Source organism: Erythrolamprus reginae, chromosome 2, assembly GCF_031021105.1.
Source record: "Erythrolamprus reginae isolate rEryReg1 chromosome 2, rEryReg1.hap1, whole genome shotgun sequence".
Taxonomy (NCBI): Eukaryota; Metazoa; Chordata; class Lepidosauria; order Squamata; family Dipsadidae; genus Erythrolamprus; species Erythrolamprus reginae.
Window position 1 is genome coordinate 260,694,366 of NC_091951.1, and position 16,443 is coordinate 260,710,808.

Below are 16,443 nucleotides of genomic sequence, written 5' to 3' on the forward strand. Positions count from 1 at the left end.
CAATCCCGGCTGTTCTCCTCCCTGGCAAGGTCTCTCTTTTAAAAGTAAGAGAATGGTGCCTTAACCTCTATAAGCAGGCAGCTATTTTCTTTGTGTGTGTTTTCTTTTTGTCCTTTTCAGGGAACCTTGAAATCTACAGGAGTGGAGTTGAGGGAAAGGGGGGAGGTATCCTTGCTTTTTCTCTGGTACTCATTGTTATCCTTTTTCTCCCTCCCTAGTGCGCTGTTCAGGTGAAACTGGAGCTTGGCCATCGAGCCCAGGTGAGGAAGAAACCCACCGTGGAAGGTTTTACTCATGACTGGATGGTATTTGTTAGAGGACCCGAGCATAGTAACATTCAGCACTTTGTGGAGAAAGTCGTTTTTCACTTGCATGACAGCTTCCCTAGGCCAAAAAGAGGTAAGACTCCAGGACAAAGGTGTCTCAATTTCTCTTTTAATATGTTTGCATAAAGGAGTAAAAGAAAACGGTTGGTTCCCTTCGACTTCCAAACTCCACACTCTGCTTTCATGATATGAAACCCTGGTTATTCTCTGCAAAGGATTGAGTGGGGTAGAGGTGAAGCTTTTGTCTAGGAAATAGTTTTGCCTAATGGAAAATCAGGGTGATGGACACCTGAGCAGGGAATACTTTTTCACCACCTTTGGAGGTTGATGATGGTTTGCTGCAACCTTTGAGAAATGTCAGGGAGAGACATGAGCTTCCTTTTATAATGAAGCAACTAATATCCTGACATTTTTTGTTAATACTATTTATTTGTTGTAATGTGTCTATTTCAGTTTTTGCTATAGTTTTGACCTGTACTACCAGCCATGGAGGAAAATATTACATTGATTTGTGATACATGTATTGTTTTCATTTGCAGTGTTTATGGTCCTATCTTTCACTAGAAATAAGCAGAATAATGTTAAGTAAATATTGTGTATTTGGTACCCTTTTTATATTTTCTCTTGGATTGTATGTCTCTTTGTATTGGCAAAATGTTATCTAAAGTATTGAGTTATGCAAGTTTTAGGATGAAAACTGTTTAGTCTTTGTGCTTTCACTGCTTGTACTGATTTAGCATGTATTTAAAAGAAGTCAACATATGACCAAAAAAAATGCAAACAAATGCCTCCAAAACACAGAAGAATGACAGTGATTTTTCCTTTGATTTCAAGAGGTTTAGGAAGCCCTTGTTTTCAATTTTCATTTCATGACCTCCAAGCTGTTGTCTTGACTGTTTTAGTAGGATTAGTGAAGGTAACAGTACGAATACAATAAGGTGCTTTGTTTGTGAACAGGTTTGTTTATCTGAGTATGCACAATGGTTAGCAGTTATTGTTTGTCTAATCTTTATTGGCATATAGAACTCCTGTGGTCTTTTAAAATAGCATCCTAATAAATCCATTTTGCTTAGAGGCTTTGAGAATTATTGAATCTGTGAAAGGAAAGGATGGGAAAAAATGGGCAGGATCTGTAAGCTTTTCATCTTTTCAGATTGATTATTTGAAGTATTGTAGCATCTTTGGATACTAGTTTCTGTAAGTTATATATTGTTTTTCTCCTGCTTGTTTGATTTATTTATTTTATAATTCTTGAATGCTTTTACTGAATTATCATATGTACTGTTAAATATTTCTAATACTGTAGTATTGTTTTATGTTCCATTTTGACTTTTGCCAAAACCTCCACTGATACTGGTTTTCCTATGATACATATTTGGCTACAATATGAAAAAGAAATACCTGCTAATACAATCTCTTTTTTAGGTTTAGTTTAATTATTTTTCCTCTGATATGTGTTAGAAATTTGTTTCTGGAAGCTGTAGTGCAGATATAATTCTTACCAAGAGATGTAAGAAGTGTGGATAAATGTTTCTTTTGGCATTATTCATAGTAAAAGGTTCCTTAGTTTTCTAGTACAATCCAATCTTTGGTGTAGCTATTCAGATGTAAGTCTATTTAAAAATCAGTGAGACGTCCTAATATGAATAGGAATTAAGTCTGAAAATCCTGCATCCATGCTGTTATAATGGTTTGTGATGATCTACTCCAATTCCTCAAATTGAATAACTTTCTGTCCAGTCTAAAGAAACATGATTTTTGTAACATTGGTTTGTGGGTTGTTGTTAAGTGAATATATTCATTATAGTCCAGAATGTGCAAAGATGCGAATACTTGATATACGTAACTAGGTTTCTGCATGTATATATTACATTGCTGAGGGTTCATGTTACATTTGGTAATACAGAAAGCCCAACAGGTTGTCCCTTGATAGCTATGTTATACACTTAATGGGAGTAAAATGTTAATAGAGGACATGTTTTCCTTAAATTCTGGGTTGCAATTTATGGATTTTCATGACTTTTGTTTAGTTGTTATTATTGATTTTTAAAAAATATTTCCTGTCCCATGCAAGATAATTTTGTTAGTAAATAGGATTGTTTTTTCAGTTGATGACGCAAGCAATGTTAAATATAAATACTGTAAATGCTTTCTTGGTGCTCTTGTATACAATAAAATATTGATATATTTCATTGTCCCATCCCATTTCTATAAAAGTAATCCTAGAGTAATGGTGGGTGAGTGTATATTTATAGTCTGAAACCATTGGGATCAAATTACCATTTATGGACATTACTTTGGATCCCTTCTTAAGGGAAAGGGATTACCTGTTTTATCAGACACCTTACTCCTTTGAATTCTATTTGCAGAGGAACCCAAGAAGAACAGTGATGCTATGCTTTTATCCTGTCTGTCTGTTACGTTAGCATCTGGCTAGCTCATGTAAATGAAGTGCCAAATTGGATAAACTTTTGGTCTGACTCTTTAGCATTAACCAGTTGATTTGCTGTGATGTAGTATTTGTCATGTATTTTCTGTTCATATTTTATAACATACTAGGCCCATCTCGGAGAGGGGCGGCATACAAATCTAATAAATAAATAATAATAATTAATAATAATAATAATAATAATAATAATAATAATAATAATAATAATAATAATAATCAGATCATATGTCTTAAAATACTTTTATTTATTAAACATTGAGCAGTCTATTTTCTTTTCCTTTCTTTTTTTGGTAGGGAAATAAACATTGGAAGTAGGTAGCCTGTTACAAAGGCAGATGGGTAAAAATCTTTATGGCAATTATTTTGATTAAATGGTTCTTTGTTGAAGTAGTGATGACCAATAAAAATTAAGTATATTTATGGACTAAACCTGTTCAATGGTGAGTTGTTCATATCTGTTTGACGGATATACTGGAAATAAATGATTAGGTAATACACAAGGAATAAACAAATAGTAATAGATTAATTATGAATAAAGGCTGCTTTTAATCAAGATTGTGTATTTTTCCTGTTTCATATGATTTTCTTTAACAAAGATTAGTGCATGCTTGAAATCTAAGCTTACAGAAATCTTAATGGTTTATATATAAAAATATAGAATTTCATCAGCCTAGAAGGCATTGAGTAATGTAGAGAAGAACTTGTATTATTTCTGTTTATACTTTTTCTTATTCTTCTTATGGAGATGATTTTAGTTTTAGTTTCCCCTCCAAATGCAGTTGTATGTTTACAGTTGTTTATTATAGCAGGTGAGGTGGATTACAGCTGAAATTTATTTGAAGAAAACTATATTGTTCACTTTGAGATAGATAGATAGATAGATAGATAGATAGATATAGTATGTATATATGTGTGTGTGTGTGTGTGTGTGTGTGTGTGTGTGTGTGTATACATATACAGTGATACCTTGTCTTACAAACTTAATTGGTTCCGGGATGAGGTTCTTAAGGTGAAAAGTTTGTAAGACGAAACAATGTTTCCCATAGGAATCAATGGAAAAGTGATTAATGTGTGCAAGCCCAAAATTCACCCCTTTTGCCAGCCGAAGCGCCCGTTTTTGCGCTGCTGGGATTCCCCTGAGGCTCCCCATGGGAAACCTCACCTCCGGACTTCTGTGTTTTTGCAATGCTGCAGGGGAATCCCAGCAGGGGAATCCCAGCAGCACAAAAACGGGTGCTTCGCTGGCAACTGAAGTCCGGAGGTGGGGTTTCCCATGGAGGGGAGCCTCAGGGAAATCCCAGCAGCACAAAAACGGGTGCTTCGCTGGCAGCAGAAGTCCGAAGATGCGGCATGCCAGTGGCGGCAGTGGGTTTGTAAGGTGAAAATAGTTTGTAAGAAGAGGCAAAAAAATCTTAAACCTCGGGTTTGTATCTCGAAAAGTTTGTATGATGAGGCGTTTGTATGATGAGGTATCACTGTACATATGTATAGTGTACAGGTTCTTATACCTCCCTCCTTGCATATTATTAGCTCTTTGATTGAAACACTGACATTAAATAGATGGTTAAAGGTTTGGCTGTGATTTGGAAATCAAAATAAAATGGGCTATCAATACAAGCAACAATTAATAAAGAGTAACAACTTCCTTTCATTATACCAACAAATTACTTGCTGCTTAGATCATTATCTTAAGCACACAGGTTGAATCAGAAGATAATGCAGCTAACTTACAATGCAACTACTTTAAAGGAAATAGCTATCTATGTTTTTCTTTCTTTAATTTGCACTTTGTAAATTCATTAATAAATAATCTTTTAGATAACAGCAAAATAAAAATAATACGCTTGCCAGTTCATGTAGAGCTCCTGACCATTCATAAATTCAGAACTGTTGATAAATTTTAATGACTATGCAACTGTTACAGAGTGTGTTTCTCTGCTGTTGTATCGCACAAGTTGTTATTAATGCCAGTAATGAAATTTTGTATTCCATGACATCTCACAATCATGGGATGTGGACTACAATTTCCCATTTATTTATTTAAGTCTTACCCGAGGCCATTGTTTTTAGCTCTTGCATCTTTTAATAGTTAAAATTCTGCTTATTTTTTACAGAAATGATCTAGAAGTTATTTTAATACATACCAGTCCAAACTAATTATATATTGGTTCGCAGTATTTGGGAACGCTCTAATCGGTTAAATATCTGTTTAATAATTAGTAGAGATGTTATATAGCCATGGCTACATAAGTATCTGATTATGTTTTGTAATTATATTGTTATATTTCTCTCTAAGTATTCCAAAATGGGGAAATATTAATTTTCAGACTTGAAGCTAAGATGATTTAAATATATATGAGAAATAAAAATAAAAATTTCAATGCTAAATGAATGCTTAAATTCTTACATTAAATATGCAAATTGAGAAAACATGAAAAAATTCCATGTCTGTCATATGGGTGAGGAATGTATTGGGTAAATGTTTCTTGTTAATCATCTTAATTCAAAACATGCTTTGAATTATGTGACATGGATAAATCCTGGTTATAATGAGATATATTTCCAAACTATGTCAAAATCACTGAAATGTAGTGTGATAACAAAAAATGGCCAATGAAACAACATTTAAAACAAAGATGGTGTCCACAAAGCATGGTTAATTATTGTGCTGCTAATTTGCTCCATATGAAGTGTAGGAGCACACACACACACAAAAATCAGACAAATAGTATCAGGTAAACAGCTTCTGCTGGTGGTTCCCCAGATATCTCCTCAATGCTGCAGGATTTTTGTAATGAAATATCCACCATTCAGTTACAATCATCATAAAGCATGAAAATTAAAATTATATGTGATAATCTGAAATTAATAGCAAACTACTTAAAACTATTTGGGAGGTCATTGTTCTTTATTTAAACAAATATAACAAATATTATAAACATAAGCTGCAGTTAGTCTTTGGCTCATTTTCTTTTGTTACTCACAGAACACTGAAAGAGGTGATCAAAAACCTTTGCTCTGAGCTTTAATTAAGAAACATCTTTTTTTATTAGAACATAGATTAGTAACTAATTGCTTCAAATAACCAAGCCATAATAAAATGGTTAACAAAAACTGTAATAGATTATTTAATTTTTTGAAATAATTTTCCCACATCCTTTTAGGACCACCCAGAGATTGTTTGCAAGTCCATAGTTCACAATGATTCATGCATACCATCTTGCCCATACATGGTTTAGCATTCTGCCAAAATGTGTTATACACACATCAAAATATAAGTAATTTTATAAATCATGATATTTCTCTTTATCCCTTCTGGAAATTTTTTTGAGAAGTTTTATTTTCATTTGGCCCAGTGTGATTGGACACACAAGGAATTTGCACCAAAATAAATTGCTTGTGTGTCAAATCACACTTGGCCAATAAAAATACTATTCTAAATGAAAAAAAACCTTCATAAACATGTTTAAACAATAATAAAATTTAATTTAGGTTGATTTAGAATACCACAGTTCTACAGTAGTCCCTCACCTATCGCTGGTGTTACGTTCCAGACCTGGCCGCAATAGGTGAAATCCGCGATGGGGAATTTATTGACTGATAGTACTTATTTAAGTATTTATATTGTAATTGTTTGGTAAGTTTTCATTGTTTTAAGTGTTTATAAACCCTTCCCACACAGTATTTATTCTAGATACAGTATTTAAATACAGTATTTACAATTTTAGATTTTTTTTTTTTTTGAAAAACCTGCCGATCGAGTTCGGCGGGCTGTTTAAATCTGCCGATCGGCTTCCTCAGAAACCCGCGATGAAGTGAAGCCGCAGTAGGTGAAGCGCGGTATAGCGAGGGACTACTGTATTATTATTGGAAAAAGGGTGTACCTTATGAAAGTGAAGTTGTTCTATTTCAATAAGACAATGTTAAATTTATGAATATTTTGTCAAAATGAAGAATTTTATTAGTTCTAACACCTCATTAACTGATTATTTAGTAATTTAGTAGCATTTATGTATGGTGATTTTCACACCAAGAAAAACATTTTCAATTTGTTCTTGCAACCAATTTATTTTACTTCTGTTGTAGATTGCTTTGTACACATTTGTCTGGCTTTGGACAAATAGTGGTAATGCATATTGCCATGTTTTGTTTACCAAGTATCAAATGATAATGTCTTATAAAAGCTAGACTTGAGAGGTCCTTGATGCTCTCTGAACTTGGTTCTTTTCTTGCAGATATTTCATGGTGATTATGTTACCTAGTTTGGGTAATGAAAAATCTGCAAGAAAACAGCCAAACTCGGAGAGCACCAAAGATACCTCATTTCAACCCTGAGCTACAAATATTTTCCTTTAAAACTGGACTTGTGGATTTTCTGTAATCAATGTAATCAATTATTATTTGTAATCAATCATAATCAATGATTATTTACTTATTTATTTACTGTAATCAATCATAATGATTATTTACTTGGTGATATCTTCGTTTCTTCTGTGATTCAGTAATAATTAAATGAAGCTGCCTTTTAAAACTCATAATACAAATGTTGGCTATAGAGATTACATTTTACTGAAGCAATTGGACATCAGTGGGGTAAGGCATCAGTTACAAGAATCGTGAAATAAATGTAAGGCTGCAGGAGATAGGAACTATGTGGAAAGTGAAAATCCTGCCATAGAAATAAAGTGGTACCTCTACCTAAGAACGCCTCTACCTATGAACTTTTCTAGATAAGAACCAGGTGTTCAAGATTTTTTTGCCTCTTCTCAAGAACCATTTTCCACTTACAAACCCGAGCCTCTGGGTTTGTAACTGGAAAAGGCAGGGAGAAGCCTCCATGGGGACTCTCTAGGAATCTCTTGGGAGGAAACAGGGCCTCCAACCTCCCTGTGGTTTCCCCAGTCACACGCATTATTTGCTTTTACATTGATTCCTATGGGAAAAATTGCTTCTTAGTACAAACTTTTCTACTTAAGAAGATGTTCATGGAACAAATTAAGTTCATAAGTAGAGGTATCACTGCAGTTGATTTCCTAAGAAAAAAGAATATTTTCTCCCTTTGGGGGTTGAATGATCATTTCCAGGGGTCGCCTAAGACCATGGAAAAAGACAGATTTTCCCATGGTGTTAGGAACTAAAGCTTCTATTCTGGCACCTTGGGACTATTTTTACAATCCGACCAATCAGGCGTTTACAGTGGGGATGTCCGTCTGACCTTCCTGCCAATCAGCTTAAAGCTCTGTTGGGAAAATTGGCACTAGACTTATGGTTGGGGGTCACCAAAACATGAGGAACTGTATTAAGGGGTCATGGCATTAGAAAGATTAAGAACCACTGATATTGGAAATGCTATGTATACAATTCAGTGAGAATAAAAGTACAGTGGTACCTCTACTTAAGAACTTAATTCGTTCGGTGACCAGATTCTTAAGTAGAAGCAATTTTTCCCATAGGAATCAATGTAAAAGCAAACCCATTGGGAAAGAAATAAAAGCTCGGAATTTGGGTGGGGGGAGGAGGAGGAGGAAGAAAAGGAGGAGAACATTCGCTGCTGAAGGAAGAAGGTGAGGTGAGGGGAATCAAAAAAATGCAAAACTTTAAGGCTTAAAAAGAAGAGGGACTCTGAGATTGCAAGGAGGAGCATGTGCCTCCCATACACCCGGCGCGAGACTTCCTCCCATACACTGCGCCAGAGAGAGAAACCCAGGCCGGAAGGAGGCGGGAACCTTCCGCTCCTTTGACTGAAAGGCGGGTGCTGCTGCTACCTTCATTCCCATGCTCAAAGGCTCCCCTCTCCTCTCTCTCTCTCGCTCGCTTTGTAGTCGGTGCCTTTCCTTCAGTGTGGTGACTCCTCAGTTTGGCTGAAGCTGAGTTGATGCGGCAGGGACGAAGCGCCCCCTTTTGCCTTTCCGTGTCCAGACGCTCTGGGAGACAACTTCGCACCGGGTGTATGGGAGGCAGCCCAAGGGAATCACAACAGCAAAGTGATTTGTTCCCTCTCCAAGCGCCCAAAGAAAGTATGTATGAGAGAGTCTTCGGAGAGGGGCGGCATACAAATCCAAATAATAAATAAATAAATAAAATGCTTTGTTCCCTCTGGACTGCGAAAATCTCCTTAAGCACCACTGAAAGGCTCCCCTGGCAGCCCAGAAAAGCCCGAGATGGCCGGGATTAAAGGGGGAGTGGCAGGAAACTGGTTGGGCCTTCGTGCTGCTCTCAAATTTCCTGGGAAATTTTTCCAGGCTCAGGTTCTTAAGTAGAAAATGGTTCTTAAGAAGAGGCAAAAAAATCTTGAACACCCGATTCTTATCTAGAAAAGTTCTTAAGTAGAGGCGTTCTTAGATAGAGGTACCACTGTAGGCTCTTTGATCAAGTAAATTGAAGCATGCTTTCCTTTTTTATGAATTTAACTTAAATCTGAGTTGTATTTGAAAACATCTGCATATTTTATAAAAGTTAAATACTTGTAAGCTAATTTGAAAGAGTAGCTATTTAAAAAAGAGAATAGAAAGCAGAAATTTAGAAACATGAAAATCTGTGAGTGTGTGCATGGGTGTGTGCATGGGTCTGTATGCTCATGTATATATGCCCACGTACTTTAGGAACCTTGTCTTCATCTTACTGAAGGACTTCCTAATGATTCAGTAAGTGTTTCCATTGACTATACATAATGGCTTTTGTATTCATTGTAATCAATGGAAGTCCTGTGACTGATTTGTAAATAGACTGTAGGAATCATGCATAATTCAGCAAAATGTATTTGAACATAACTAATTGAACCAATTTTGAACATAATCCTTTGAGTAATCTCAGTTCAACCCAACTTTTATTTTTAATCAAAATATAGAAAATATTAGCTTCATTAATACATGATTTGTACTTGTAATGTGATTTGCACTTACTGTAGCCTAAGAATCTAAACCATGATTTGCTTGATCTCCTGACTTGTTGCCTGACTGTTTCATTTTGTGACTTACCAGAAATCCTGCATTTTTGGTGCAAATCCTACAATTACATTTTCCAAACTCTGACATAAATTTAAATTCTATTTAAATATCATTAAATATGTTTTGATGTGATAGTTAATAGAAATCAAGTTGTTGCCTCAAAATAGTGTAATTCAATCACTAAGCTTAGTATTTGATTGCAGAACCAAATGTAAACTGGCAATGAGGAATATTGAACATGTGATAACCTCAACAATTTAAATTCTTTTGCTGTGTGCAAATTATTACTTCCTATGCATTCGGAAAAATTCTGTATTCTCTCTAGATATATTAACTTCTGGAATATTTTTAAAGAATGGCTTGCATCCAGAATTTGTGAATGCTCCAACACTGGAAGTTTTTAAAGAAGATGTTGGATAACCGTTTATCTGAAGTAATGTAGGGTCTCCTGCCCAAGCAGGGAGTTGGACTAGAAGACCTCCAAGATCCCTTCCAACTCTGTTGTTATTATTATTATAAGTAGCCTGGAATGTTGAAAGTAGTCTTTAAGTAGCCTTTCATGTTGAAAGAGGCTTTATTGCGTAACTGGAGTCACTATGATTTTTAAATTTTTTAAACTTAAATAGAATTTAGAGAAAAATGGAAATATAGAATCCAGTTCAGTCTGTTTTAAGTGCCAGCAGTAAAGAAAGGGGAATCCTAAACCATATTTATGATTTACAAAACTATTTTGTAAATTCTATTGAAATTAGTTGATTTAATTTTCAAGTAAATCTGTTCTATTTTCCTTTATAATGCAGGAATTGATTTATTGGACCAATATTAAATATTTAGCAAGTAGGCACTACTGGAAAATTCGAATTTGAAGATCTATCTTTTCTACTTTGTATGCAGTAAAAAGTACATTGGTTGCCTTACATCTAATATCTTCCTCTGTATCCCCCACCCAGGTTTTTTTTGTACTGCAATGCATTGGTCTTATAATGAAAGGGTATATGAATAGCACAATAGAAGGAATAGAATAGAATTTTTATTGGCCAAGTATGATTGGTCACACAAGGAATTTGTCTTGGTGCATATGCTCTCAGCGTACATAAAATAAAATATACATTTATCAAGAATCATGTGGTACGACACTTAATGATTGTCACAGGGGTCAAATAAGCAATAAAGAAGCAATATTAATAAAAATATTAGGATATAAGCAACAAGTTACAGTCATACAGTCAACATGGGAGGAAATGGGTGATAGAAATGATGAGAAAAACTAGTAGAATAGAAGTGCAGATTTAGTAGAAAGTCTGACAATGTTGAGGGAATTATTTGTTTAGTAGAGTGATGGCGTTCAGAAAAAAACTGTTCTTGTGTCTAGTTGTCTTGGTGTGCTGTGCTCTGTAGCGATGTTTTGAGGGTAGGAGTTGAAACAGTTTGTGTCCAGGATGTGAGGGGTCAGTAAATATTTTCCCCGCCCTCTTTTTGACTCGTGCAGTATACAGGCCCTCAATGGAAGGCAGGTTGGCAGCAATTGCTTTTTCTGCAGTTCTGATTGTCCTCTGAAGTCTGTGTTGGTTCTGTTGGGTTGCAGCACCAAACCAGACAGTTATAGAGGTGCAGATGACAGGCTCAATGATTCCTCTGTAGAACTGTATCAGCAGCTCCTTGGACAGTTTGAGGTTCCTGAGTTGGCGCAGAAAGAACATTCTTTGTTGTGCTTTTTTGATGATGTTTTTGATGTTAGGTGACCATTTTAGGTCTTCAGATATGGTGGTGAATGATAGATATGAATAATATAATCTTTGAGTATTCACAGGCTTGCCATGTCAAAAAGCTGTACCTATTACAAAATATTAGTATATTGATTTATAAGGAAGTGTGATATCTTCAAAACAGAACATCTATGTAGTTTGAAAAAATCTGTAGTTATATAGTTCATTTTGTCTCAGTCTCATTTTGTACTTCATGTATTGCAAATTTGCATTCTGATAGTAGCAGTTCTTTCTCTTGACAGTTTTTTTTACATATGTGTGTGTTGCACACAGACCTTATATTAACTTATTATAGGCTGCAGCATCTTTACAAGCACATATTATTAATTTGAAATTAGTTATTGCATTTTTATGAGTTAGATTTATCTATAATCGAGGATTGGTCATAAAACCATACTTGCTCAAGGGAGAAATAGGGTGATTTTTGCCAAATATTTCATTTTTCTGTGAAATGTCATTTTGGTTTGACAGACTTAGTCCAATCACAGATCAGACAGATTTAACCCATTACTGGATGCTGTCTCCACCTTGAGGGAAAACTTATATTTTCACTTTATCTCTGAATTTGAGTTCTTAGTTTTCTGCAACTTCATTGTTGGCTCTGCTGATGATTCAATTATGGGTTTAAGCTTTCATCAAGGAATAATGATTCTGCATTAGCAAATGCTCCATGTCTTTTTATTACTACATTGATATCCTATTTCTGTTAATGGAAATTAAGAACTTGTCTATCTTATATATTCAGATGACCAGTCATTAGATTGTCATAGGAGTGCAACTACAAACTGTGCATGTGAGGGATCTAGGTTGTGCGCGCCTCCTCCAACCCTAGTCAATGGAAAAATTACCTTCCATGAAACTGGTCCCTAGTGCCAAAAAGGTTGGGGGCTGCTGTACTGGACAAAGCCAAGTTCAAAACAGTCCCAACCTCATTGAAATTCAGTGATTGACATTGAGTAATTCTCCCCTAGTATTAAATTAAAAAAATTACAGAAGAGAATGTTTATGTCTTTGTATATTGTTATTATTTTAAAAATTAGGAAATGCTTATCAATCATAAGGGCCAGTGCGATTTTGCTTCTGCACCTGTGGAGGTAGCAAAATCACGCACGGAGCTGCAGGTGTGCTTGTGTTTCGGCATTCGCGGAAGCAAAAAACCTCAACGAAACATGGGCGCACCTGTGACTCAGTGCGTGATTTTGCTATCTCCATAGGTGCAGAAGCAAAATCGCACTGGCCCCGCAAGCACTTATGAACTGCGGCGGCGAGCGCAATTTAGCGTTCCGGCTAGTAGTCCACCGTTGTATGTATGTATGTATGTATCTCTGTGTGTGAATGAAAAGATGGAAAATCTACAATTGAAGATATAAGTAGAAACATGAATGCCTTTGAGGGAAAATGGAAAAATTCAGAGACAGAGGTCCCCCCATTCTTGATGTTATGTTATGGGAAGAAAATGAAAAATTGATAAGTATTTCCTAATTTTTATTTTAAAATTAAAATATTTTAAACTTCTTACCTATTTAGTATTGGATATATATCAACTCAGGGATACATTAATATGTCTAATGCTAGGCTTTGTTCACTAAATGAAAATTTGTAATTCCCAAGAATCCATGCAAATGATAAAAATAAAAGATCAGAAGAAATACTGCTGCTGTGGGAGCATTGGAGTTGAGAAAGAGAGACTGATTAGCTAGTGTTTAATGTGGTTAAATGTTTTTAGCTTTGACTTCCTCCTGCTTTTTTCCCTGTAATGCAATGCTTTTTGTATCTGCTTTAGTACAAAGACAACATTCCATAATACACAACTCATTGTTTCTTGCAATGATGCATGTTATGTCTATTTCTAGCATTAGTATCCTTGCTTTTTCTAAATAGCCACACAAAAATTTGTTACATTTGTTACAGGTAATAGCAACTTGCAGGTCAATTTAGGATAATATTAAAATTATTAATAAATTATTAAGTGAGTTTAATCAGTCAATGCTTATCTTTAAAAAACCTGCTCTTTTCAGTGTTATTCCTAGTATACTTTAATGAGAAAATCAGGCTAAAAATAAACAAGGTGACTATCTCTATATGTTACACGTTTTTCAAAGTTTCAATATTTTTGGAAAAAAATCTCATTTTTTAAAAAATAAAATAAATACTGTAACTTTTACTGGGTGCATTTTGAAAGTGCAGTTTTACAGCAATTATGTTATAAACATAATGCAACCATTATTTTTGTTTATTATATCTGAAATATTCACAGTTGGTTTTTTAGACATTGTAAGAAGAATAAAAAGAAGCCTAAAATTATTTCTTGAGATTTCCTTTACACTTTACTAATCCTCTAATTTTGCCTTGGGGTTAAAAAGGGAAATATTGTTAGAAAATGTTATTTAAAATGGATATAAGTTCCTTCTATGGTTTAAGTAAATATAAGTAAATTAAAACATTAATTTTAAATTTTAAAATGTTCAGCCAATTGCTAGGTTTTTATCACAGGTTAATAGAAGATGCAAGGTAAAAATTTATAGTAAATGTTCCAAAAAAGTTGTTGCCAAACATTGCAGTAGTGTGTAATATTTATTAGTACAATACTGATTTCAACACCCATGTGTTCCAAATGGAAACAATTATCTTAGTATATATACAAAATAAGGTTTAACAAACAAGGTAAGTTGTTGAGCTTTTAAGAATTCATTGTGCTTGAGAGAACCCCTAAAAAGCATGGGTAAGATGAGGGAAATACTGTAAAAAAATATGAAGAAAAGGGTTCCAGATAATTACCGGTAGTAAAAATGAAGAAAAGTTCAGCTGTATGCACATCTTAAATCTGGATCCTTAATTCTCAATCTAGGGATTCCCTTATCTTTTGCCATTTCCCCCCCACAATACATAATTTATAACTACAGTATGATGACTTTGTAACATTCCTAAGATAAAGGAGACAGTATTGAGTTTTGGCAGTTCTAAAAAGAAGCTCAACATTTAATCTATGAATAATCCCCCCCCCTTTTTTTGGTCTATGACATGCAGTGCCTTGGTTTCCAAAGTGACTCTTCAGTTCAACACCATTGAACTGGTATAGTTTTATATTCTGATTATCTTAGACACTTCAGAAATATTTATTCAGTAGTTTGTTTTATTGAATATAACCATTATTTTTATGTCTTTAATCCCTAAGTGGTTGCTTTTTGTGGTAATAGCACAAAATTAGGTCTATTTCTTCTACCTTTCATCTCAGGCCTTTCCCTCTACCTTTCCTCTCTGGGCTCTTTCTCTACCTTATTCTGAGTCTTATGGCAATATTATTTGCATGGGTTTAATATCAATATATTTCATATAGATTGCCATATAAAGGAGTAGGTTTCTTATTTGGGGTAATCTATTTAGATATACCTTTAGGGAAAATATCAGTTTCTAATCATTTAAAATTATACCTAAATATAATATAAACACATAAAATATGAGTTAAAACTTCATATTCTGTATGTAAATAATACAAACATATGATGCAGAGTGCTGTATTATAAATATAATAGATGTTTGTGGAAATCACATTACATAAGGACCCTTATTGTATATGTTAAGAAGAAATAAAACTGCCAGTAAGTACCAGCTGTGTTTTCTTTAATGTTCTAAACAGTATCATCAATTCTAAACCACAATTAATGCTATAAGGAAAAAAGAAATTATGCTGAGTAGTTTGAAGCCAATTGGTGACCACTGCATTCTGCAAGTGGTCTGTGATGCAGGGTCAAAAAAAATGAAAAATAGTTTACAATTACATAAAAAAATTGAAATATCACAATATTTTGACATGCCTTCTTAAAGTTATCAAACCTTGGTGTTCTTATTCAGCATTGTGAGATTTGTGCACTCTTGTAAGATTTTAGGTAAGGATATCACCAGAAATTTGGAGTTTGGTTGGGCCATATAGTGATCTGCAAAAGTTTTGATGATATAACAGTGGTCCATGCAAAGGAGGAAGCTAGGAATAGAATAGAATAGAATACTTTATTGGCCACGTGTGATTGGACACACAAGGAATTTGTCTTGGTGCATATGCTCTCATTGTACATAAAAGAAAATATAGATTTGTCAAGAACATGTGGCACAACACTTAATGATTGTCATAGGGGTCAAATAAGCAATGAAGATAATGATTGTCATAGGGGTCAAATAAGCAATGAAGAAACAATCAATATTAATAAAAATCTAAAAAAACAGTCATACAGTGGTGGGAGGAAAAGATTGATAGGAATGATGAGAAAAAACTAGTAGAAATAGAAGTGTAGACTTAGTAAAAGGTTTGACAGTGTTAATGGAATTATTTGTTTAGTAGAGTGATGGCGTTCGGGAAAAAACTGTTCTTGTATCTAGTTGTCGTGGTGTGTAGTGCTCTGTAGTAACATTTTGAGGGTAGGAGTTGAAACAAGTTGTGTCCAGGATGTGAGGGGTCAGTAAATATTTTCATGGCCCTCTTTTTGACTCATGCAGTATACAGGTCCTCAATGGAAGGCAGGTTGGCAGCAATTGTTTTTTTCTGCAGTTCTGATTATCCTCTGAAGTCTGTGTCAGTCTTGTTGGGTTGCAGAACCAAACCAGACAGTTATAGAGGTGCAGATGACAGTTGTGTTTATTAATAACCACTGTTTTTCAGTTATTCAGGACTCTTTCCCCAGTAAAACTCTTTCTAGTTTTACTGGAGGAAAAGGGGAAATGGTGCAGGTGCAAGTCTGACTTCTACACTTTTTTGGGTTCTACATATATAAGACAAGAATATATGATGTAATATTGGATATAAAGATATACAAAGACCATGCTGAGGTTTTTAATGTTGAAATGTTATTGTCAATTTTGTGATCAGTTATTGTCAATTTTTAATGTAAAAAACTTGTGAACCTGTATAGAAAAGAAACGGTGCCTGATGCTCCTGAACAGTATAAAACATAAAAACAGTT

The 16,443-nt window shown here is 34.5% G+C and overlaps 1 protein-coding gene across 4 annotated transcripts in view; it reads left to right on the forward strand.

The window, feature by feature from the left end:
• Nucleotides 1-16,443, forward strand: part of MLLT3 (MLLT3 super elongation complex subunit) — a 171,531-nt gene that overhangs the window by 17,275 nt on the left and 137,813 nt on the right. For all 4 annotated transcript variants that reach the window (XM_070742521.1, XM_070742520.1, XM_070742523.1 and 1 more), the window contains exon 2: nt 219-399. In XM_070742521.1, coding sequence (XP_070598622.1) covers nt 219-399 — 181 coding nt within the window. The remainder of the gene's footprint in view (nt 1-218; nt 400-16,443) is intronic.